General features: G+C 43.1%; 1 protein-coding gene across 8 annotated transcripts in view; it reads right to left on the bottom strand.

The window, feature by feature from the left end:
- Positions 1–26,199, bottom strand: part of Kug (FAT atypical cadherin kugelei) — a 751,012-nt gene that overhangs the window by 36,220 nt on the left and 688,593 nt on the right. For all 8 annotated transcript variants that reach the window (XM_076790508.1, XM_076790510.1, XM_076790512.1 and 5 more), the window contains exon 7: positions 5,513–5,668. In XM_076790508.1, coding sequence (XP_076646623.1) covers positions 5,513–5,668 — 156 coding nt within the window. The remainder of the gene's footprint in view (positions 1–5,512; positions 5,669–26,199) is intronic.

Raw genomic sequence — 26,199 nt, 5'->3', positions numbered from 1 at the left:
TTGCTCACAGAAATGTTCGCGCAATCACGACAGAACCGAGAATTTCCGTTAATTTTAGCAGTCTACCTATCAGTCATTGAGTCTTTTAAAATTGAAAGGTTAACAATTACGCGACAGCAATTTCATTCGTGAACCAACATGTTATTTCGAGTAACATGGTCTTATAATTTTCATTATAATTGTTATTTAGAAAAAAATCTCTGTGAACAAATGTGCGACAACGTACTGGATGACCACCAGAAACAGGATTTTCAAATTTTTGTTTCAGAATCGATAAAAATACTGGTTCTTATACGATACTTGATCTGCACATGAAAATGTAAATTATTCCCACCGATTTCTAGCGATCCATTATTTCCAGTGATCGATCCTCTGCAAAATTGTTTTGAATGTCTGTGTTGGAGTGTCCATATTTCTATCGGACAGTAAATAGGAAAGATACAAATGCGTCGGTGTTATTAACAGTACCATGAAAGCATCAAGAATGCGACGTCAAAAATGCAGCGAACATGAAGAAGACGAAGAAGACGTGCCAGAGTTGTAAGAGGGAAAGTGTAGTCGTTTGATTGATGTTGAAGAGCGACGAACAGGGAGAGAGGCATAGGTGTGAGCAGACGGTGGCGCGGTGTGAGTGAAAAATGGGATGACCTAAAGGCAACGCGTCGCATTAATTAACGTTCAGTGGGAAAGGAAACGTCGAACTAGCCGCGAGCGTTCCCTTTCTTCCCTTTTCTTCTGCTACATGCTCTCTGTCGGGCGTGACATCACGCTCTTTGTTACACTGTCTAACAAAAATTTTGCTTTCCGATAGCAGAGCGAAAATTTTGTAAACTTTCATGCGCTGAATACGAATCCGAAAGTGGTTTCTTACATCGCGTGTTTGAGAAATTTCATTGATTGATGAAAAAGTCGAGCTTTCGGCTTCAAGAATTTTTTCCGCGTCAACCGCAAGATCTACGAGGATGATTATTTCGTAGAACGATTCTGTAGACTTTCGCAAATAAAATGGTATATTTTTTAATAACACTACGAACATCTAGAAAGGTTTAAATAACGTTTAAGCGGAGCGAAATGCTTCTACGGTAGCCATTTTCTGGGAGAATTGACAATTAATTTTGAAAATTAAGTCTCTTTCTCTTCAAACATTGCTTGAACACGCGTTCATACTTTCATACAAAAATACACCATTTTATTCGAGAGAGTCTGCAGAATCCACGGAAAAATTATGCGCAATGCTTCCACGGTTAAAGCAGAAAAAATTCTTAAAGTTTCACTCTTAAAATTAAATTTCTCAAAAACTTAGAGCGATCTTCAGCAATTTTCGGATTCGTGTTCGGCACAGCAACATCTACGATAATTGTCCGTCGATTATCGGGACACAATATTGCTGTTGGACAGTGTTATCATAGTCTATTCCCCAAGAGAGAATGCCACATCAATCAAAATAGCTGCTCACTCCACGATACACCCTCCAGTCTAATAGCGTTAGGGCGTGCAAAATGGAGTTGACAGTTATTGCGACTGTCGATCCACCTTCCTTCTTTCGAGAACCAGTAATGAAGAGAGAACGGAAAAATGATCAGGCGGCAGCCCCGTACAAGACAAAGGCAAACATTCAAGAACATAACGTGTACACATAGAGACGAGCATAATGGACAAGACGACGCGGAGAGACTGGGACGAACACATACACAGGGTGGACGAAAAGAAACAGCCAAAGATTTCGTACGACACGAGTCCAAATTATATTCATCAAAAACACTCAGTCATTTTTTCAAATTTTGCAAGAAAAAAATTGCTACAAGTTGTCTAATATACTTTTGAATACAGTACTCGATTGAGTGCAAGGTCCACTAATTTTCTTAGCGAAAATTCCCAAATCTAACAATTTTCTGTGATCGTTGAGTACGCATGACCCAATGTAACATAAATTGAGAATATTAAGGTAACAAATTTTCCGACTTTTCGCTTGGACTCGCCTCGTGCTCGATCCAAAGGGTCCGAGAAGGGCGTTGCATTCGGGAGAAAAAGACGATCGATCAAATAACAAGGAATGCAATGGCGGTCCTATGAACATGGTCAGCGAGGTTGCATGAGAGAGTTGCAGTATCCATAATTGTAACGAACGTACATTTCGGTTCGTATGTACATACATATACTATGGTATGTATTATTATATGATTGCATATACGTGTACATAAAAGCGGTCATAAATCAATGCAAAGAGTTCGCGCGTTCAGCTAGCCGAGACCAATTCCGCACTTGCTTACGTAAGAATTATGCTCCCGCGCCACGGTTTTGCGGCGCTTAGTTTTACGTGCGAGCGTGTTCTTACCCTGAAGATACGATCTCCTGACAAGGTGTCGGGGCTAAATGTCTCCCAAGTTCCATTCTCTAGTAACGTATCGATCGAAAGGTCGTACTCCCGCGAGCGGTTCCTCGATTTCTGTCGAGAACCAGAGAAGGAAGGCTTTTAACATTCGCACTGTTCCCGGTCGCTAACTCTCGCCGCTTGCTGCTTCCGGCTTGGTGACGGAGCACCGAAAAGTCGATGTTCCGCGAATGGCAAAATCGCCGTGCGAACTGTCGCGAACTCGTCCCGGCGACGACCAAGCACAGTGAGACAAAAATCGATTCTTTGTTCTCCTTTTTAACATTGTAAATTAGAAAAAAAATTGACCTCCCACCAAGGTCTTCTAAACTTTCAGAGTCGCAACCATTTGCGGTGAATGTAATTGATACAAGAATTCACCGTGCTAATTTTTAAGAAAATCATAGTTGAAGCACACCCTCGGTGTCTCAGTCGCACTCCGTGTTTCTTATTCTCCCTCTCACCCGACGGCAAAGAAACGAAGCACTGCAATGGAAATATTCTACACAAATTTTTGATAGCTCTGTGCGACGTTTCCCGGAGCGCCATCCGGCGAAATTACAGCCGATTGTCGGCGCCCGAATCGTCCGGCGATCGTTTTAACAACGGAACGGCTCCCGCTTCGATTATAGTTCGTGACCCAGCCTCCTCCAACCCGACCCGAGCCCGACGAGCTCGCTCTCCCTTTTCGACGACGGTTCTATTCTTCCCGGCACGCTCTTTATCTTCGAGAGGCATTCACCGTCGATCGAGGCGACTCGAGGCTCGGGGAACGTGTGATTTTTCCACCGAAGATCGAACGATCGGATCCGGTCCCGGGGCCTGCACGAGCCACGCGGCGCACGCACAATGGCGACCGAGGCGACGGAAAACGGCGGCCGGCCGTAACGCGATATTTCGTTTCGATGAAATCGAACCTGACCCCGATGAAACCCGACACCCACGAGAAATTATATTAAATATTCGAGGAGTGTTGCGAAGTCTGTACGGCTGTTAACGTCGGATTAATGAGGCCGCTTCCTCCAGCCCGTTAATGCACCGTCCATTAGCGACCCACGAAATTTTGTATAACGACGCCGATGCGCCGCGCGTGTTGCTGGTCGAATATCAGTATTACATTTTCCCACGAATCCAAACATTTTCGGATAAAATACATGATTTTGAAACAAATTAATGCCACTTGAATCTTTTCAGACAACCTAATACCATCCCGATTAAACGCGAACGAAAGTATGTCGCGATTTTCTGAAATCCTTTCAATGAAATCGTTCGAAATAGATCGTATACAATGCGTCAAGAGGAATCATAAACGATCATCTGATAGCGTAAAATTCCCAAGATTCGTAAGAAAACGTCGAATTTACGGCAGAGCGTAGAGGCAGGTTAAACTTCCAGCAGATGCAATCGTCGCGGTAAAAAACGTTCGAAGGACCGAGGTCAGAATCGATTCCAGGGCCAGTGTCGCTCACCTGAGAGCTCGTCCGAGAGCTCGTCGTCTGAGAGGGATCTCGTTACCGTCACCGTTACCGATCGCCGTCAGCTGCGAAAGTCGACGACGCGTGGAACGCGCCGCTCGTAAATCCGTGGAACGACAGGTCGCCGGAGATCTCGCTACCGTGCAAATCTCTACCCTCCTGCAAATCCGTACCCTCCCGCGGCGCGATAGTCAGCGACCGACGGTCGTCAAGTTACTTTGATCACGCGGAGGACGGGAGACGACCCCGGAGGGTGAACACGGCCGATACCGACAAAGCGGGCAGGATTATCGCAAGCAATCTGCTCTCTTTGTGGCTCCGTACGGCTTCTACCCGCTTCTACACGCTTCGACGCGCCGCGCCAACTGTTCCCGGTTCTACAAAATTAAGAGGGACCTCGGGCAATCGGCAAACGAAACGGGACGAGTTGATTACTGCGACAAAATTCTCCTTTCGAGCGTCTCTGCGCGCTTCCACCCGCCTCAACGCGGCGCGCCAACTGTTTCCGGTTGGACAAAATCGAAAGTGACATCGGGCGCGATCGGCGACACAACGGGACAGGTCCGATTATTGGAACTTTACTCTTTTTTATGCATTTTGACGCGGGAACTTTACACTGCTGTACAAAATCGAGGGAGACCTCAAGCAATCGGCGACAAAACGGTCCAGGTCGATTCTTACGTCATCATTTCGCTAGGTTTACTGGGGAGACGCGAGACTCCGGGTTATTGTCTGGCGATAGTGTGGCTGACGAATATGTGGATGATGCTGGTTGTGTTCTTGGTTGGAACGAATGCTGCTTATAATGCCCTGTTGCAATTCGTTTGGATCGGGTAGTTGCAGAAATTGGAAATATTTTTCGGTGAATTAAAAGCGATTATTTCGTACGACGATTGTGTACAGCGCCCCCCATTCTAATATATTAGCTGAGAATCTTTAAATCCTCGAATATTTGAATCTTTGAGTCTTTAAATCTCCGAATCTTTGAATATTTGAATTTTCGAATCGTTGAAAAGATACTAACGCTCAACATTTTCTCTCCTAGCAAGATCACCGCTTCTCGACAAACGAAGACTTCGAATCGCTCGATCCAATTATTTCCCAACAAAAAATGTCCGATTTGGCAGCGTTCTGTCCAAAAAAAAAAGAGCACGTCGAGCATGAACGAGCGGCGCGAGTCGAGAGACGTCGATAAGCGAAAATATAGAGTTTCATCAAAAGCTGAGGAATACGAGATGGAAAATACGAAACTGTCTCGGAATATCAAACAGTTGATCGCAAACAGGCGTCGCGATTTCGAGATTCGAGCATTGATTAGCTCTCGAATCACGCAGCTCCAGTTCGCTCCAGTATTACATACATGTATACGTAGGGTACATTCGTGCGAGTATTTCTCTCGCGGGACGTGGTTTTTTTTTTCTCGACGGGTGAACAGATAATATATACAGCACGATACGGGGGATGCTTCTACATGGTGTACAAAGAGACAAAAGGAGGGAACGAGGTGTGGAAACGGAGCAGAATCGGCGACTGCCCCGTTTCACGATTTACATCGAAGGGTCGGAGAAAGTGCGATGCCATGTCCCAAATCAACTAGAAGGTCGGATAGAGTTTACGAAGACCGGGGAGGTTTTTGACGGAGCCTCGAAGAGGAGGGTACACGTACCTGGAACAGGGGTTTATCGGACGACGGAGAGGCCGGGATCTGGACCGTGTAGAATTTTTGCTCGAACTCTGGTCCGTGGTCGTTTATGTCAGCCACGGCGATCACCACGCGCGTTGTCGATGACAGCGATGGCCTGCCGTCGTCCCTCACCGTCACCTGTAACACAAAATCATTGTACTTGTTAATACATCGACTACACATTCTTCTCTCTCCCTCTCGCAATTCTTAAATATTGGCCACAAAAGAACAGAAGATTTCTGTTTTACATATATATATTTTTAACATTGCTTTAATCATCCAAGTCATCCAATTTTAAACTAATTAATAGTAGTATCTGTACGTGAATTTCTTGTAGATGTTAAATCACATTTTTTAATACCGATTTGTCGTATCTAGAAATTTAAAAAGATTTGGTAGATGTTTGTCACAATTAACACCTTAGCACTCGAGTGGTGACTCTGAAGCACCACTAGAAATTGTTGTGGCATTATTTCAAGGAAATTACAAAAATTATTACAAAATATTTGTTACATTACAAAATTTGTATTCAATAGATTACTGAACATTTAAATATTATATGTGGTAATCGAATCAGTTTCGTATGAATAAAATGAAAATATTCTAATACGGAAGAAAAATTTAGTTTTACAATAAAAATAACGCCGAGTGCAAAGGGTTAAGGGGTGTTGTTAGGTCACACACCATAACCTACGAACCTGCCTGAAGAGGTATAAAATTACCTAACAGAATTTTATTTCGTTTTAAATGAAAGGAATAATATTCATATCTAGCAGATTAAATCTTATGTTTGTAAGTTTAACATTTATATATTTTTTAATGAAATGTATTTCTCTGTTGGGTGTCTAAAAAAACACCTGTAAATGTGTATCGAAGACAACAGCTATTAGGAAGAGATGGTACCAGTTCTGTCACCAACGAAACATTTTTAAAAAGCAACTACCGAATGCGCATTCAAGATGAGAGTGGCTATTCGAATGGCATAATTTTTCGTCCGTGATTCCATTACAATTTTAATTCTCCAGCCCATCAGAATTTTAATTCTCCAGCAGCCAGTTCAAATTACTCATTCTACGTCCAACAAGAAGAACAACGTGGACCTCGGAAAAAGTAACTCCGTAAACAAGTGTAAAACAAATAAAGTCCATTTCGCAAGGATTAAAAAGAACCTTGCTTCCATCTCACGGAATAAAATTTCAATTACCATTTTCCACGCGGCTTTATTAAACCTCTCGAACCTACGGCGTATTCCTGTGCAAAAATAGGACCGCAGATAACGGGATTACCTTTTTCATTGTCAAAGTGTACTCGGATCGGGCGAAGCAAATGGTTCGTGCCGATTCTATCGGCAATGAAACATTTCTAAAAATCACCTACGAACGTGTATTCGAAATGATGGTGGCCGTTCGAATGGCACAATTTTTCGCTGGTGCTTCCATTACAATTTTAATTCTCCAGCAGCTCGTTGAAATCACTCATTCCACGTCGAACAGGAACGACAACGTGGACCTCGGAAAAAGTACCTTCGAAAACAAGCGTAAAACGAACAAAGTCGTCCGTTTCGCAAGAATTAAAAAGAACCTTGCTTCCATCTCGCGAGAATAAAATTTCAATTACCATTTTCCACGCGGTTTTATTAAAACCCCTCGAACGGCTACAACGTTCGCCTGTGCGCAAAATAGGACCGCAAGAAACGGGATTACCGTTTTCATTGTCAAAGTGTACGGTCGCGGGGATCGTGCCGAAGCAAATGGTTCCCAATCCCCGACCGGTCGCGGAACGGAATCGCGGGGAATACGCGGGGCGAACTATGGCATAGTTCTGGCCGCGGTAACGCAATATCTGGGAACGCTTCTCGCCCCCTGTATGAGTTTCCCCTCGCAGTCTGCTGTCGCGTCTATGCGATCGCCTCTTTTCTTTTATCCCACTTACCGCTGCCGTTACCTTTATCTGGGCACACCTTCTTCCTGTTGGTACCGGGGATATCCCTGTGGCTTTTCATGCTTGAATATCACACGTACGATCTCGCGGAATCGTCGAGGCTGACCGGGCTCGTCCCTTTCCCGATCGTAAAGGTAAAGGGCCGACGGGAATCTCGGCAGAGACGTCGCCCCGGGGAAACTTATTCCTCCGACATGGAAACGGTCCCGCGACGATAAGGCGAGCAAGCCTTCTGTCTATTCGATCGAGCTCTCTACCGAACAGTCTTATTCCCGAAACTGACTCGCGCATATTTCCCAGATGCCTATCGTGGGACCGGGAATAATGGTACTGCCGAACATCCTGCGCCGGCTGTCGCTTTCAACCACGCCGCGCAGCGGTCCCAAATCGGCGAAACGAGGCCAAAACCTCAAAAATGAATTTTCCGGTGGGGGAACGGTAATTGCTTTGGTACCATGACGGGGTACGAAAGTGTTGCCATTTATATCTGCGGAAAATCGAATTATTGCCCCCATTGGTTACACGGTCCTAAAAATGTCTTTCTTTCTCTAATAGTTCTAATAATTGAAATAGAATGTAACAATGTTCTTCAATTCTTTCGACACCTTCCTGTTCTATATTTCACTTACACTATATTATGCATAAAATCCACAGCCTAATTACATCAGACTATGTATAAAGCAGTCAGGTGGGTTTTACGTAACACAATCGCTAAAAGTAATTCCCAGCTGACTTCCAGTATCAACAGATTTATCTTCTTTCGCTGCTGATACGAACGGCTTCAAGTTTTCAAAGACGATGTCTCTCTTCGAAGTTCCGTCTTGCAGACACGAGAGTCGAAAAGCAGAAAATAAACACGAGAGACACGGTGGTCTTGGTAGAAAGAATCGCGAAAATGTAAGAAAAGCACACAGCTGCGTGGCGCAGCTTTTTCACAGGGAGCCCGAGATTCATTCGCGACTGCTGCTCAAGAGTATTTACTCATCGCGGGCAAACAGTTCAGCGAAACGACCCCATCCCGCCGAGCTAAATTAATGAAAATTATTACGCCTCCGAGAGAGACGTTATAAATCCACGACTATTATTTGTGGGACTTCTCCAGGCTTCCGTTCGAGTTAAAAGCAGTTTCGCGGGGATTCCTCGACTAATTTACGTCCGCCGAGATCTCCCCATTTCAGGTCGAAATTCTTCATCCCTTCTGCGCCTCGATCGTTTAAAACAATTGTAATTCTCGATCTTGTGACGACAGGGTACCCTTCAAACTCGAAATGCGTACGACGAGATGTACTTTTGGAGGAATAAAACTCTTACGAAAACCGAAATATATTTCTCACTAGACATTTTGAAATTCCACGAAGCGAAGACGAAATAAAAGTTGAAAAATCCACTCAAGATTCGCTGTGTAATCGATATTACAATATTAAAAAGAAAAGACCTACGACACGCTGTACGTACATTAAAAATCGAGCTCGGGTAAATTCACTTTTCGAAACACAATCGACTAGATCGATAAATCGATCGCCTAGATTCGGACTTTCCGGCATCGCGGCCTGCTTCATGCACTTCCGCCGACGGGTATGATTAAATATCGATCGCGACCGGCACTCGATAGAGAGCTGACAGTGTAAATAATTTCTCGGAGGACGCTTGATGTCGCGGATATCATCGGACCGATGCGAATCACCGAGACAAAAGAAACAGGGGTCGAGGGCCGATCGAATCCGTGTCGACCTCGGTCACGATAATTGATAACTCGATATATCGGTGAGTCGATACGAGAGTCGATGTAACTGGGCCGCGGGACTATGTAGCCGGCGCGGAACCTTCGATATTGCTTCCGGCCATTTTTCGCGGAACGTGCCAACATGGAAAAACCGCGGCCGACATAAGAGAAAATAGTCACGTTTTCGACGCTGACGAAACAACAGGCCAGAGTAATTGAACTATATTCGATCACCTCTGCGTTGGCTATGACAGTTCTCGATTGGCAATTCTATCGAATTCAGTCGACTGTTTTTTACTTTTTTTTTCTGCAAAGGGATTGTTCCCTTACTACCTATTTAGGTTAAAGAGAGCTTCGAACCAATTTTAAGCTAAACTTCATCTTGGGAACCCAGAAATTTTTAACTTTTCACTATATAATCTTGTCCATCTTGACGAGGAAATGCCAAAAATCGAAATTTTAGGGCGAGGAATTCACTGGTTTAGAGGTGAGCGAGTTTAACAAGTTAAGCGCGGAGCTTGTATCTATGGACTTTCCATAGACAAAAACATCATTTCTGAATAAAGAAAATCTCCAGAATCCAAAATATAGAACCGGGAATGAGGACCAGTCCACGCCTCAAATGACATATAATAGACGCAGGTGCTCCGGTAAGTGTGAACCTGCGAGAAACGAGGGTGCAGGGTGTGCAGAAACAGGAGCGTGACCGCGAGTCCAGTTTCTGCGGGGCCGGTTAAGTCCAGGGTAATTCGTTGGGTGGATTATGGGACTACAGGATCGTGTTCGGTATTGCAACCTTCGCCGAGTCGTTTCGCCGGTCGACGTTGCTGCAGCAGGTGGGATGTTTAATATCGGCCGCGATCTTGTCGAAGCCACGAAAATATGGATCCGATGCCGGGAAAGCAATTTGTTTGGTCGAAATTGGTACACGGCCGGGAAATTTCCTGCTGCAATTTCGAACGTAAGTCCTTTTTGAACTGATGACCACGATAATTACGATGGTTACAGACCGTATCGTCAGAAAATTGTTTTTCGTCTCTAGTTTATTAAACCCTTGTACTGCGGTCTCCTTTGCAACTACAGTGACTAGCATATCCTTATCGTTTTTAATTTTCCAGAATAAAAAGAAGGTTGATATTTTACTATTTTTAGTAATGTGCCATTTGCAATTTTTATAATTTTTTTTTTATTAACACTTTTTGTATATAATCCTATAGACCTTGGCGAGACAATGGCAAAAATCGAAGTTTTAATGCGAGACATTCACTGGTTCAAAAGTGAATGATTTTAAGTATAACTTTTGAACCAGTGATTTCCTCGCATTAAAACTTCGATTTTTTGCATTTCCTCGTCAAGACCTATAGGATTATATGAAAAAAGTGCAAAATTTTTGGTCCCAGAAGATGAAGTTCAGCCTAAAACTGTATTTCAGTTTACAAGAAATGAATAATGTATGAATATACGTGTCCACTAGATTTTGTTTTTAATCTTCGTAGCGCAATGGGGTTGAAATTGTTGGTTTTCAGGTAGCTAGCCTGCTTTTAATTTTACTAAAGCATCAGAGAAATAGAATTCTATTGCATTTCAGCAGAAATGAACAACGGGCGTACATTTTAAGTAGATTTTGTTTGAAATCTTCACGACTCGATATTATATAGCAGGAGGTTGAGATTGTTGGCTTCAAGATGGTCGTTGAAGATGTATTTTCACGGATGATTTATACTTAACTGGTCGGGATTGTCTTGTTCCCATCGTTAAGAAATATGCGTGCTCTTATTAGACGTTTTAATGATGCCCCTCGAGATTTTTCCGTGACGTTTTAGGTACCTCGGCTTCCCTTCCCCTATTAGGTATCTAGCAACTGCGTCTCTGTCTCCTCCCTTCATGTTAATATGTACTTTTCGTAAGTGCGTGCTTAGAATGCGTAGCTCGTAAAGATGTTGTTAAACGACTTGCCATAATGACCGTCCCGGAATATAGTGTTTGAAAATGCCATTACAGTTTTCAGGAATCTGTGCTTCGGCAATTGCCGATATTAAATAGTACGGCCTAGTCAAGCTTGCATCAATAAAATTTTGTTATTTGTAGACCGCGGAGACTGCATATGCAATTATCCATTTTTATGGACAACCTTTCATAGGTTGACATGCGATTGAATATCTTTGATCCGAGAAGAAATTATGCTAACAACACTTCCAAGAAAGCAGAGGAAATGATAATCTCGACAAGATCTAGCTAATAGAAAGAATATTGATTTTTCCACGTTTGCTGTGCACATTTTCAGTTGCCTCAAGGACATTCGTTTCTAGCTGAAAAACAAATTGTTAGCGAACAGAGAAAATATATTTTTATTTGTTTGTGATCAATTACGGGTACGCGACGGACAATATGTGTGGGCGTACCGTATGTGTTCCAGGAAGATTAAAAACAAACAGTGCTATACTGTACACGGACTATATTAAAAAATGAAGTTGAAATATTTGTGCAAAATTCCCGGGACTACAGTGACCGGTTTCCGTAAACCAATTAGCGTGTCTATTTCGAATTGTGTAAATATAAATAAACCATGTTGCACCGTGTGAAAGCAAATAAAACGTGTTAGACAGCACGTGTAACAACAGACTGTATAAACCGACCCAGCTGTGTATATTATGTTTTTTCTCTGCTCTGCCCAATTAAGTTTCCAATGGCGGACGTCGGGTCTCTCGTGACCGAGGTTTGACAAAAATTAATTACACTTGAAAAATTGAAGATGACCTTGAAAATAGAAAAAGAAAATGAAATGCCATCACCTTGAAAGTTCTTCGGTGCCGTATCGTCTGTGACAAAAAGATTTTTATTGGTCCCCAAACGAGGTGGTCACGTTAGGGCACCCATTCTGTATAAAAGATAATTTACTCTGGGTCAGAGGTTCTTCTCTTTCCTACAGTCGACTCAGGTGAAAATTGTAGACAGAACCGTTGTCTGGGAACCATGAACAGTCACGAATAATTCACAGAGTCAAGAACTCGGGACGAGTTTGAATACCAACGCGAGGAGTCCTGTTTCGAGGATTTTCGCGAGGAGCGCGTTCTCCTAGCGATTAGGATAATAGCGGAGCACTGTTCGCGCAGTTCTTTAGAATCTCCCCTCCGCCAGATCCTTATCCTCGACTCCGTTTCATCTCCAGGTAATTATCTCGTCGGCTTCCGCTGATTTCTCTGGACTTAGCATCGCTTTTAGGAGCCGGCGCAAGATCTTCCGCTTGCCCCAGCTCGGCGGGAAACACTGCAGCGATAAACTGCGTTTCGCGAAATGCAGTCGCCCGGAAACGCGCGACCGACATTACTTCTTGTTCCCCGAAGCTCGCGAAATATCGACGGAACGAGGGACACCAATTGAGACGCCGATTGCGAACGCAATTTCGCGAGCATTAAAATTCAACACCCCCTCGCCGCGCCACGCCCTTTCCGGAGATTAATGGCACGATTCGAGTGGTTGCGTTATCAAGAAAGTTTGCGTAGAATGTACTTTTGCCTTGGAACGACTTATTCCATTTATACTCTTATCCGTCCTCCATTTTCGAAACTTAACACTAAACTTCTCGGGTCTCCATTATCCCAACAAGCTTGAAATATAGCTCGATCCAAGGCGATTCGTATGCAACGCTGTTTGTTCTACAAATCAATACAAATTGAAGCTGGCAATTTAATTAAGTTCCACTGTGAAACTGCACTGCTAATATTTTTATTGCAAAATCTAAATAAATTCAATTCTTGCCATTTTTGCAAGGAAACATATGCCAGTTTTAGTGCTCGGTAAATTATTAATGAAATATACGTACGAATATAATTATGAATGCATAAGGTAACCTATAAGAGGAAACGTATTTTACAATGAAAAGAATGTAATTTAATACCATCGTTGGTTACTTATCGGTCGAATATCTTGATGGGGCATCCTTCGAAACATTTACAAAGGATTATTTAATATCGTTTATGTCCTCGGGATTGACATTGAAGATCGTTTTTACTTTAGTGAAAATATATTTCTCAAAAGAAGTGAAGCTAATAAATGGTAATACTGGCAAGCGGGTTGCTTGGCCTGCAGGCTTGCTTTGTTAGTCTTTCCAGGATTGAGAACATTCTGTATTTTTAGCAGGAAGTGCAAAGAAGCAGCACAAAGAAACTTGTTACGAAGAGGCTGCTTATTAAATGTACATACAAGAAACTTATTAAAGCATTCATTCGCCAAGAATTACTTAACGGGTTCTATATAATGTCTGTTAAAATCAGAAAGTTACCAATGAGTGTGCACAGCATTAAATGGTCCTAATAAGCATCTGTTCACCTAATTCCGCGGAGCAGCAAGCACACAATTCTCTTTGTGCCCTCTGTCATCCAACGTTAAAGAAAAAAGAATGCATCACTGTTTATTAGAAAGATTAACATTACTTTATTAAAAATCACAAGAACGTGCTACCCACATTTTTAAAATGATATATAACCAAAGAAATAAATTTGTCAATCTTAATAATTTTAAATTAAAAATATTAGGACCGTCGTTTTGATGGGTCCCGTAATCCTAGTGTTAAAGAAACGATTAACACTAGGTTTACGGAGCACTAAAAGCCTATTGACTAGCCTTGGAATATTTTGCATTACTTCATAAAAATAACAAGAACGTGCTACCCACATTTTTAGCAATATTTTTAAAATAATATATACCCAAATAAATAAATTTGCTAAATAATTTCTCATATACGCATCCTTAGAATCTTAATAATATTAAATTAAAAATGTTAGAACCCGTCATTTTGACAGGCCCCGTAAATCTAGTGTTAACCCTTTGCACTCGAAGCTATTTTAACTCCAAAACAAAACATTTCTTCCAACCTAGAAAATTACCCTTCTATGTATATTTCTTCGTGTTATACATACGAAAATGGCACAATTTATTCGTGTAATACTGAAATGTTTAGTAATTTATTAAATACACACAAATTTAATAATGTAACAAATATTTTCAATAATGATACAGCCATTTTTAGTGGCGCCTTACAGGCACCATTCGAGTGCTAAGGGTTAAGGGGGCCGGCATGGTTTGAAATCCATATACGTATGCAAGGGTCAAAACCTTTTCAAACTACCGCTTCAACATTGCAATGAGCAGTTTAGAAGTGGTCAATTCTGTTTCCTAAAAGTCCAATCTACGTCTGTATGGAGCCCAAATTGCGAATTTCTACCTCATCGTGGAGTAATTTGTAATATTCGGAAGAAAATTCGAATTCTGAAGCAAGTATGACGTCACAAGATGGCTGCCGCTGAGAGATTCTCTTAATTTCGAGAGATTTAGTGTTCGTATCGAAAAAAAGGCTCTATACAGACGTAGCAAAGACATATACAAATACGGTGGTATGCATTTTTAATTGATTACTTACTTAGTTAAGACGTAAAATGTCTAGAAAAAAGGCACAGCGTAACATAGCGTGACAGTCAAGGTCAAATGCCTGCCGGCCCCCTTAAGGAAAATGAAAAGTTCTATTGAACTCGCAGAAAATTTCCAAGATAAACACCTGCATCGCCGAACTAAAGATAAACAAGAAGAGACGCGTCACTGTTTACTAGTGGTACGAGCACAGATGTTTGGAGCAACGTCACTGAAAAACGAAAACAACAGTGGCCGCGCGTAACGAGGGTCACGAGTGAAAACGTGTTTATCATTGCTTCTGCGAGCCATCGTTTATTTGATTTCCGATGCGGTAACGTGCTCAGACGTTCCACGAAGCCGTCCAATCGGCTCTTTCGCGAAATTTCCCGGCGTCGCGTCGCGTCGCGTCGCTCGCGGAGATAAGGTTTCCTTTGATGGCTCGTCTAAGAATGTACAACCTGTTCGAGGAAGACGTCTGGCGTACAGCGGACGAAAGGAAGCGGCGCCCCGGACGGCAGAACCTGCTTCGCGGACCGTGTAAATCGCTGCAGGCGCCCGGTAGGCGCCATTTACCTGTGCCATTTTTCGAAATTGTCTCCGCAACGCCGCCCGGAACGGTCCACGGACTTTTACGGTCCTTTTTATTGCGAGACGACGCACGCATCTGTACACTTCGCGATCATCGCGACAGGAAATCCTGATTTTTACTGCGCGGAGTGGCTCTAATCGACCGGGGGGATGCTGCCCAGGGATCGCTATGCATAACGTTCCATGACCACCCGGTTACCGTTTCCTTTTCATCCTCTCTGCTCGCACTTTTCCTTGCAATTCGATGAATATTGCCTTGCTGATCTGCGCCACCATCAATTTTAACTTCCCGCTTTCGATTTTGATTTTTGGGGACGAATATTCGGCGGTGACGTGGCAAAGATCGAAATTAAAATTATTATTCACATTTTTCACTTTAATTCTGTGGGAATTTTTGGGGTCGATTTTGGAAGTAATTCCTCTGGTAAATTTTAGCTCTGTAATTTTCATAATAACGATTAAATTACTTTGGTTTTATGGGATTTCTGGGGGGGGGGGGGGTGATTGTTTGGCAGTCAATGCGTTAATAACTGCGCCGCGCTGCAAGAGGAGAAGCGGTTCGCGTTTCTTTCCCCACCGCCACAAAACTGCCGCCACCGTTCGATCATTTCCAACGCAAGCTTCCCGCGCCGCTTTGTGCCGTAAATTAATTTCCTGCGTCTTCTCTGTACAGCGGAAAACTTCTTTGAAAAGGCTCAAAGCCGTCTTCGAAACCTGACAGTGCAGCGCTTCGCCGTAGACCGCATTCTTAGTAAGTCGTCGGCTTATAGAAAATCAACGCGATATCGTCGGCAAAATTGAACCGACTCGCTTGAAAAGCTTCCGGAGCGTAACTACAACCTTCACGGACCGGGACGCCGCTTTTCCACAGACAACGCGGGCGCGCGCTTCGTCGTTTTCAATCCCGAGCGAAGCGCTCGCGTCGAACACGATCCGCGATCGGCGAAGTTCGTTTCCCGAAACGCTGTCTGTTTCATTAGCCTCCGAGGCGAATCCGCCGGGAACAACATCCTTCCCGGAGGCGAACCTCATTTCTCGGGACTCTTTCCGGTTGTCGATGGTGCCCGCCGACAGCCGAACTCCGAAAGACGTTTATGCGCGCTCTTTCATCGCTGCGAGCCCTTTATTCGCCGGACAGTAAATCCTATCAAACTTCTCGCGGCCCTGCGGAAATTTCAACGGAACATCGCTTTGCTTTCCGACTTTCCACGGAAAATTGCGAACGCCCGGCCATTTTCGCTGGGCTTCATAATGGGAAAATGCGTCCGCGACCACAACGCGCGCCTTTCCTGCCGTATTTTACGAATGCACACAGTGACTGTATTTTATTGAGATATGAAACGCGCCTTTAGCTATTTTAACGGAATGTTAATATTTCCCGCTGTCGCCGTTAATTTATATGCAACGAATCAGCGTTTGGTAATGAACAAACTGCGGATTTTATGCATTTATAAGAAACATTAATGGGTGCAATTTAAAACAGGATACGGGTTAAAAGAATTTAAAAGGTTCAATAGATTAGCACCAGCTTGTCGAAAATGTTAAAGGAAGAAAGACAAACTTTTGTTTCTATTTTGCATAAAGATCTAGTAACGAAGTTCTCGCGTTACACTTTAACGCAGTTAATTTTAGCGTTAATAAATTGATAATGTTAATGAGGTCAGTAAACAATTTTTGGAAGGGTTCAATTTTCCGATAGTACGCAAAAATGTTTTTAAAATCGATATTACGTTTGAATGAATTTTGGGTTGAATTAGAGTTTGCTTTGGAAAAAAAACTATGTATGTTCTACAATCATATTTCCGTAATCTTCTGAAATCTTCATAAAGCGGCCAGCGTTAAGCGAAGAGTGTGAAATGAAATTTAAATTTAAGAGCGCAAATGTTGTTTCATTAAATGCATTCAACGGGTGTGTACATGTAATTTACGGTGGTTGGTTTTCTTAAGAATGATTTATACAGACACAAAGAGCGTTTCCAAAATGCATTCTGAAATGGCTACGTTGCGGTGTTCACTGTACCGCAGAAATGCTTGGTCGGTATGCGGCCACAGATTAATCTCTTCAAAGTAAACAGCGATTTTCTATTTCACCTTGTGCAAATCTCGCGATATGAAGATCTTGCACACACACGCGCGCGCACGCACGCACACACATGTTATGTTATTTTAACGGGAAATCACTATTTATACAGGACTAAACGTTCCGATATATCATGCAACGTATTTCTTCCAAATATTTTTCTCCGATTTGATATCACAAACAATTTATATTTTATACTTTGTGAGAAGGGTTTTGCAACGAATCGCGGAGCGAGTAATAATAATAAAAGGATGCTGTAGCGCTAGATTCATTTTAGATCGAAACGGTTGGAAAGCATCAAAGCTCATTCAATGAACTGTCTGCACGTTTACTGCTAAAATACAAACGATCGCTATAATTCATACTCACTTGAAATTCACACTCCCTATAATACATAATTTTATCTTTCTAAGATAATACTTTTTTACCTGTAATGATCTAGGGGGTGAAAGTGGCCCTCAAAGTTGAGGGTGAGAAGAAAAGATGAATTTGTTAAGTATTGTTTAAATAAATAATTTTTCTGGAATCTTTTTATATCACTACGTTCCTTGATCGAAAACACACAAATTAAGAAAAAATCATTGTCCTAGACTCTCTATTTCCCGAGATATTAGCGAAAATAGGGTTTTCACCCCCTAGATTAAGATCATCGCAGCTAAAAAAAGTGTCAAATATTTTTCAACACACTATATCCTGTCTTGTGCAATGTCCTTGCAAGAGGCGCTTACATATGTCACGAGAGTCGCTTTCACAAGTCACAATCTTTTCGCGATATATGTCGCAAATACCTCGCTGACAAAAGTCGTACACCTGGACGATTTATGTCACTGGCAAGACCCGTGTTGTTGACATACATCGAGAAAACACTGTACTTGGTAATCAACGCTAATCTCGAAGAAGTATGTTCAGAAACGTGTACAAGAAGATCGCTACCCAAGGATTCGAACGAATCTGGTCGTGTCATCCTCAAACGCATCGGGCTTGCCAGGGTTAAATAGGATTCCGTTTCGGCAAACAGTCGAGGAAAAGAGTTTGCGATTTAGATGCTGCTGGGGGTTCGAATATTGCGAAGGGGTGAGCGAGCAGAGTGGTGCAGTTTCGACGCGCAACGGGAATAATATTTACGGTGTCCGCGAGTGTTTATTCGCCGGTGATGTCGCGGAGGGCAAGTCTTCGGATAGGAATCGAATCTCCGATAGCAGTTTATTGCGAGCAAGATATCCTCGGCCGCGGAGAATAGCCCGGGGATATAGGAATTCCACGGCGGACCTGGTATTGCCGAGCGTAAAACGCGGCTTCCTTGCACAACTTCATCAGCATTGTGCCGTTGAAAATCGTGGACGGCTCCTTTCGCGGAAGGGAAGTTCGGCCGGTGACTTTCGCGAAACCCACCGCGCCGGCGGCGGTTACGATTGTTAATTACACGATCCGGCCGCTCGTTAATTGAAGACAAACTTCCTTTCGCGGGCAAAAACAAGTAGACAATTAAGAGAAATATCCGGAGCGAGCGCAACCGGCGTGCAGCAGCCGAGTCGTCGATACCATTTACCTGCCCCGTAACTTGCACCGCTTATTTAGCTTGCAAGTCTTCGCCGGCTACGGAGCCAGCTCTAATTATCAACGATCGCAATTCGGGGGGTTGGTTTCCTGCGATAATATCTGTCGCCGGTCAGCGGCCGCGTAACTTCATACGCGGATACGGCCCAGAAGCTGCTATGGGAGACAGGTAATGGCAGACAGGATTGCACCGAACCCGAGTGCGCCAAACTCCGAACGATGCGCCCCGTGGAATTTATGTCTCCCGCGAACGCTCGAGTGAATCAGGATTCGAGCGGAATCTCTGTTCTTCCTTAGAGATCGTTTCTACGAACGGCGCAGTTGAACTTTATGAGATTTCCTTGGTCTTTTTCTGAAACCTGATAGGTACTAGCCTGTTCGAAAGGTTCGCGGAATCGCATCGACGACATTTGGTGGTTCAATTTTCTTCCAAGTCGACGGCGTCCCTTTCAAAGTAATGGTTGATGGCTCCATAGCATTCTTTCCAGCATACTTCTAACAGCAGATCAACAGAGTTGCTAGTAGAAGTCTGCTGTCCCTCTCGCTTAGCGCAGTCGAAGGGGAAGTTAGAGTGGGGACAAAGTCTTGATCCGGCGACTGATCATAACTTTTGGAATAGTGATCTCCTAGAATTGAAACTTGGATTTTCGGTATTTTCTCGCCAGAATCTACAGGATTATCTAAAAAAAAGGTTAACAATTTCTGGTTTCCTGAGGTGAAGTTTAACCAGAGTTTCTAGAAGCAACGGTATACCAAAGAGGTCGTCATAACCGAATGGCTTATCTCACGCTCGTAAAACTGTGCTCACAGATAAGATTATAAAGCAGTAAAAGAACGATTCTCCGAACTTTTTCAGCAGACAGGTATCTACGACAGAGACAGCACCGCTTCCGAGCAATCCGAGTAAACCAAGAGCAATTAAAAAGCAAGTACTGCATCAAAACGGGCTATGAATTTATGATCAACCGATACGAGTCGTGATCAAAGAGAAACCGGACACTATCAGTTACCCTGCGATGGTATCGGATGATGTTTAATGGCTTTTGCGGGTCACTTCTCTATGCCCTTGTGTATCGGCTGCGCCAATTTTCGGTGAATGTCTGAACGTGTGCTACGAGTAATTTAGTAGGATCGCGATCCTATGGCCCCGCGATCCAAAAAATAAAGTTACAACTGATTGATTCGAGAGCCACGAATTAATTTGTCCGCGACTTTAACATGACAGGGAATCAGACTTTCGGACAGATTTGTCCGTTTTCAGATTTGCTACGAACGCTGAGAACAATTGCAGTAAAATGCACTGGTTCTATTATTTCCGGGATGGCTTTCAAACTAATTACATTTGCAGCATTTAGCTTGACTCCGGGCGCGATTCAGTTTTTATTTAAAATCACCGTGACCCATATACCAAGCCAGGGCCGCGTTAACCCGTTTTCCCGGAGGACGTGCACGGCGTGTACACACGCGAAAAGTAAGCTCAAACAAAGTTAGGTTCGTTTTTCCCCGGGTTGCGGGAGGGGTGGGGAGGGGGAGAGAATTCCGCGGAAGTTTTTCCGTCGTTAATTTCCTCGGAAGAATCGCGGGCGCGTGTAATTCCGGTAGTGGGTCATCGTATTCATGAAATAGCGCGGTGCACGCGCTCGCATTCGACCGTCCCGCGCGGAAGCAGCGCTTTATTTTCAGGCCGAAGGCACGCCGCCTGAAAGGATAACGTTTATCTAACCACTTAACCGTCCTGCGGGAGGACCGTAAGCGTTTTCCAATGCATAGCTGCGAGCTAAACGAGATGTATCCTTCCAATCCCTTAACCCTATTCCGAAGGCGAAGCTGCTCGATCATCCGTTTCGCGCGAGTCCATCGATCCGGCCGACCATACGCCGAATTCAATACCGTTCAATATACTTTGTACAGACAACTTTACGACCACTTAACCGTCTTTCAGCGACCATGCAGCCACGAGTCTGCCGAGACCGGTCCGCTGACGAATAAAAGCTCCGATACGTATTAGAAATTTACGGTCGAACAGACCGCGCGAATCGCCTTCGAATTATGTGTCGGTGTTTGGTGCTTTCAACGGCGGCTTTTCATATAGTCATCCCCGGCCGAGATGAGCTTGTATACACACACTTTAAATCGGAATAACTTTCCTATAAATGGACCGAACGTCTTTCGGCTTTCTGCCAAGCCAGATTTTTGAAAAATTGAATTTAGTCGAAATTACGAAAAGAAATATAGTAAAAGTTGCTTTCTCCATTTTCTTTTTTATCCCGACATTAAATGAAAATTTAAAAAATTTATGTTTGTAAAGATGGCGAGAATTGCAGTTTTTCACGATTTTCGGCCTACTTTTATCGTTTCATTCCATTATTCGGCAATCTTCGCCATTTTAAATCGTTTACAATTCATAAACCAATTGATATAGCAATTTCTTTTTTCACTTTCTTCACTTCGTCTTGATATTATAATTCTATGCGTTCTTACCACGTGGACACTAATTTTAAATTATGGATATCGGTTAAATTAGCAATATAATGATTTCTGTCATGAGACTGGACCCACGCTTCTTGACTCGCCCTTACGCGCGAAGCCACTCTGCAATACTATTTTTCCAGTTAAATGAAATGAACGGGGAAAGAAAATTTGCCCATGTAGAAAGATAAATATGAAACGCCGTCGAATAGAATTGCGAGAGACCAGTGGTTCTGGTTCCTCATACTTATGCAGATCGACGAAAGATCATGTCGTGAAAGTTAATCGTTCGAAATACTAGTTGAATTTATCTTTTTCTGGGCACGAAATAACGTCGATGGTAATTCACCGAACGAATTGACAATCACCGAACATCGGACGTTCTCGAATTCGATTCGACTCGATTCGGAATAGCATTCGTCGCCGGATCCTTTCTCCACGGTATTATTTTCGTTTGAGCTGCTCCGTCGTTTACCGGAAATGGCTCTGCTGAACGGAAACTGGGACGAATGGATGCCGTAGCGGGGCATTATACACGCTTTTCTGGCCTCATCTCATCTAATGATCTGTTGGTTTGCGAAAGGGGAAGAGAACAAAGGGGAGCAGGCCGGGATAAATGAAACGTAATATCGATAATGCGACTGACTTTTACGGGCCTCGATACTGTCTTCATTTTATCGACACTGTTCGTGATTATTTGGAAATACTCCTTAACTATATAGATAATCTATCTATATAAAGATAATCCTTAACTTGTCCCATTTTTACAAATACAGCATTGGTGGATGGCTTGTTGCGTACCAAAAATTTACTCATACATTTACGTATACACGCTTTATTTTTAAAATTAGTTCTTAATTGAGCTTAGGTTGTTAATTTTTACGTCGTTTATACAAAAAACAAGAAATGCTGATCTAAACGTTAAAACACGACGTTTCATACATTGATTCAAATTATTATACTATTAAATGTGTCTGGATATCCACGTCATCATTGCAAACAGAAAAATAATATCGACAAATTGCGAGATACAGCATGTACATAGATATTTATTTCTTCTCCGAATAATTTTAATGAGTTGAAAATAGTACAACAGCACCTCTAAATTCTTTAAATAATTTTACCGTTTAATATTTGATCCACCCATTTGTTCCCCAATGTTCAGCTAGTCGTTAAATTGGATTGGACCATGCTGCGACAAAACCACTTCTTGACGCCGAGGAATTGAGAACAATAAAGTGGAATGATTCGAAAACGGTGAAACATAAATCGCTTAAAGAAAGCAACGTCGCACTATCCAATTACGGTACGCGCACGCAAAACCGAAATGACTCGTTTTTTCACGAACGCGACGAACAAAACGCTACACGACCGGCGAACGCGCGAGGACAAAATGGCGGGCTCTAATTAAAAATGGAAAGAATGCGCACTTCGGAGACAATAACATCGCAATGAAATTATTTACGCGCCGGCGGAAAAGCCAAAATTACTTTCCCGTCGGCGCAGTATTTCACCCCGGCATCGATTGGCCCGTTCTCCGTACAATGGGCCGGGAGTTATTCCGCGGCAGAAATATCGCCGCGGCCGCGATGTCGGGGATGCGCGTGCGGAATTTATTCGGAAAGTTTCAGGGTGTACGATGAATTTGTTATCATTAAACATCGAGTGGATTCGGTGTACCTAGCCGGTCTCGTATTCGCTGGCCCATCTGAATGCGCGGCGTGCGTGCTATTTACGGGGAAGAGGGTGGGGGAGGGGGAAGTAGTAGCAAGTGTATTGTGCGGCACCGCGAACTCGTTCAAAGGTAAATCGCAGAGCCAGATGGTTCTCCGCGAAAATCGGGAAAGCTACGAAATCGCGGATACATCGCCGCTTTAGAATTCGAGACAATAGGGCAACGGTACGCCGTACGAGTTCACGCACTCCTTCGCTCCTGACCTTTCTCTCTCTCTCTCTCTCTCTCTCTTTTTCTCCCCCTCTCCCCTTCCCCTAACTGTGTCAGACATAACCCGTGGCTGTTTCTCATTTTCAGAGTTGATCGTTCGACCGTGGCAACCCTCGCGGCTAGAATCTCTCCAAGATTTTTGAATACTCCCCGTGATTAGCATACACCCGCCATTTTCCACTCTCTTCTCTGTCTCATTTCCGTCCCGCCGTTCCTTTGCGTACGAACTGTAAACTTCTTCCCTTTTATTTCTACAAACGTTCTTCCAATTTATGTCCTCTGTGACCCCCCACCTCTGTTTTGTTGTATCTGTCAGAAATTTAGACTTCTGCAAGGTAAATTGGAGGGAAACGTTGACAGAAGAAATTTACGTAACACGAAGATTCAGTAACATTAACGAGAATACACAATTTATAAACCTCGCGTCGTTACTAGACTGCGGATTTTATGCATTTACGACGAAAATGGATAGGCGTGTTTTAAAACAGTAACAACATTAGAAAAATTTTAAAATACTGTTACGCTATTTTCAACCTGTTAAACATATTAAGAAAGAAAATAAATTTCTATTTCACTCCACTATCTACTGCAATTCAGGTAGAACATTTTTATTTTGAACTGAGAGAACTAATTGGGGTTTGAACTGGAACTAATTTGGTCGTTCAATTTAGAAAACCGTACATCGGTGCCTCGACACCTACCCGTATAATTAAAACGCGTTGTTCGAGGGAGCACCGTATATTCAACAGTATCGTACACCTTTTGTGTCATGTACTTGTGAGTCCCCAGTGCGTTGTCCCGTGATTCTTTGTGTCCTGTCGAGCTCCAGTTCCCTCTGTTTAAGCGATTCCTGTGTTCCACAGATCACGTTACAATTCCAGTATTTATTCCCGATTTCTTTTGTTCTGCGAGGACGCGGGGTCGTCGCGAGGTCTTTCGCGTCCCCTTCGCCGCTTGTTGTTCCACCCCCACTCTTCGACCCTTCTTAGCTCGCCCCTGACGATCCCCGTGCGCCATCGGCTCGTCGAGACAGCGCGCTTTCGTATTCCATCATGCCCTTTGACTTTCTTCGAGTTCGCGAACGTCATTCACCCTAACACACTTCTATCCGTCTATCGTTTCCCTTCGTTTCTCCTTTAGTCGCGTTCACGATCCTACTTCCCCTTCCCTCGCGGTTCTTCTCTTATCTATCCGTTCAACTATCTTTCCCTTTCACTCTCTCTCTCTCTCTCTCTCTCTCTCTCTCTCTCTCTCTCTCTCTCTTTCCGCCTTTGAAGCCGTCTCCGCGAGCGAAAGACAAACACGACAGGGAACACCCAGGATGAAGATTGAACGAAGGTTCCGTGAATTACGTCGCTGCAAACATCCTGTACACAGGAAACAGGGGGCACAGGGAGGGGGGACGACGCAAACGCGCTTTTCTCCGCTTCCTGGTTCCATTATCAACGCGGAAGGGAGACGGGAGGAAAATCGGGGACTGAAGATCGCTGTGGGCGACGCATAAGGGTCGACTCGTCCTATCCGCGCAGACACGGAACGGTTCCGTTTCTGTACAATAATGTTGGGTTGCCCGGAAAGTTCGTGCCGACCTTCGAGGAAAATTCGAAGACAGCACGTTTAAATTTCGATATACACTAAATATGTATGTCTCACCGTACACTACCACCTTGTATTACGTTGTTGTTATTAATCGCAACAAGTTTCGATGGAGATTAAATGGTTTCGAGAGATGTTATTAGTTTGTTCGAAGGTGGTCCGTGTCAAGGATTTATAATGGTCAACTTTGATTTTTTAAATAGTATATTTTTGCATGCATCGATCGATGCAGTTCTTGATTCTCTACAGAAAAAGTATTAAAGTATTAAATGTATGCGTCTTATGACATGTATATTTCGGCGCAACGAAAGTAAGAAAATATCGAGAACAACTGAATCACAGGTTTGACTCGTGTTGTTTACATTTGGTCCGAACGAGGTACCACGGGTCAGGCTCGCGCTTATTGTTTTTTGCTCAAATTTCTTACCACGCGTCTCACTCGTTGTAGGACAAGCGGTTAATTGAAATATTGCTAATATTGTAGTATGTGCTTAGCAAATAAGCCAACTTCGTGTTCTTTTTTTTTCGGAATTTACTGCAGCTATCGACTTCAAATTTTTGGGGCGTCCAGTCAAATACTAGATGCGCATTTTAGCCAAATAGAATCTTGAGATACCGAATGGAAAAAATTATATAACCCTATCAATGTGTGGACTCTGTTGCACTTGTACCTTCTATGTGAATGATACCGAACTGTAAGCTAAATTTAAAAGAAATGCTTCGGCTAAAATACGCGTCACTCTTAACCAGTTAACTGTGGAATTTAATTTTAAAAATTCCCCCACGGCGCGGAATTGAAATCAAGCAATGACGAATATATACGTCGATTGCAGGCCACATGCCGCTATTATAAATTTTACGAAAAAACGAAAGCAAAATGAGAAAGAATTACATTTTTATTCGATAAGAAATTAACAATTCATTAACGTTAACCGCACGGCAATAGAATCTTGGATGACGGCATTATTGTCATATGTGGGTGACGACATTATTTGCTCAGGTTTTAAAACGAATTTTTACATTAATATATTCATTGCACCAAATTTGATTAGGATTTGTAAAATGCAAGAAGGTTCGAGGACTACTCAATATCATACACTTAATTTTTTCCAATGTTCATTTCATTAAATAACTAACTTTGATTTTATGGAATTGTTTAGGTTTCCAGTTAGGCAGTCAAAGTGTTAACTGGTTAACAGCAATGGTGCACAAAATTTCAGCTCGATCGGTCGAACGGCTACAGACGAAAAGGAACACGACGAGAGGAACTAATCGCGCAGAGCGAGTTAATGAAATCGTGTCCACAAGGTGGAGCAGTTTGCCGGCAGACAAATGGTCTGTCCGAAGATGTTTATGCTGCA

The sequence above is a fragment of the Halictus rubicundus genome, chromosome 7 (genome assembly GCF_050948215.1).
Source record: "Halictus rubicundus isolate RS-2024b chromosome 7, iyHalRubi1_principal, whole genome shotgun sequence".
NCBI classification, from domain to species: domain Eukaryota; kingdom Metazoa; phylum Arthropoda; class Insecta; order Hymenoptera; family Halictidae; genus Halictus; species Halictus rubicundus.
This window is presented reverse-complemented; position numbering and strand designations above follow the sequence as displayed.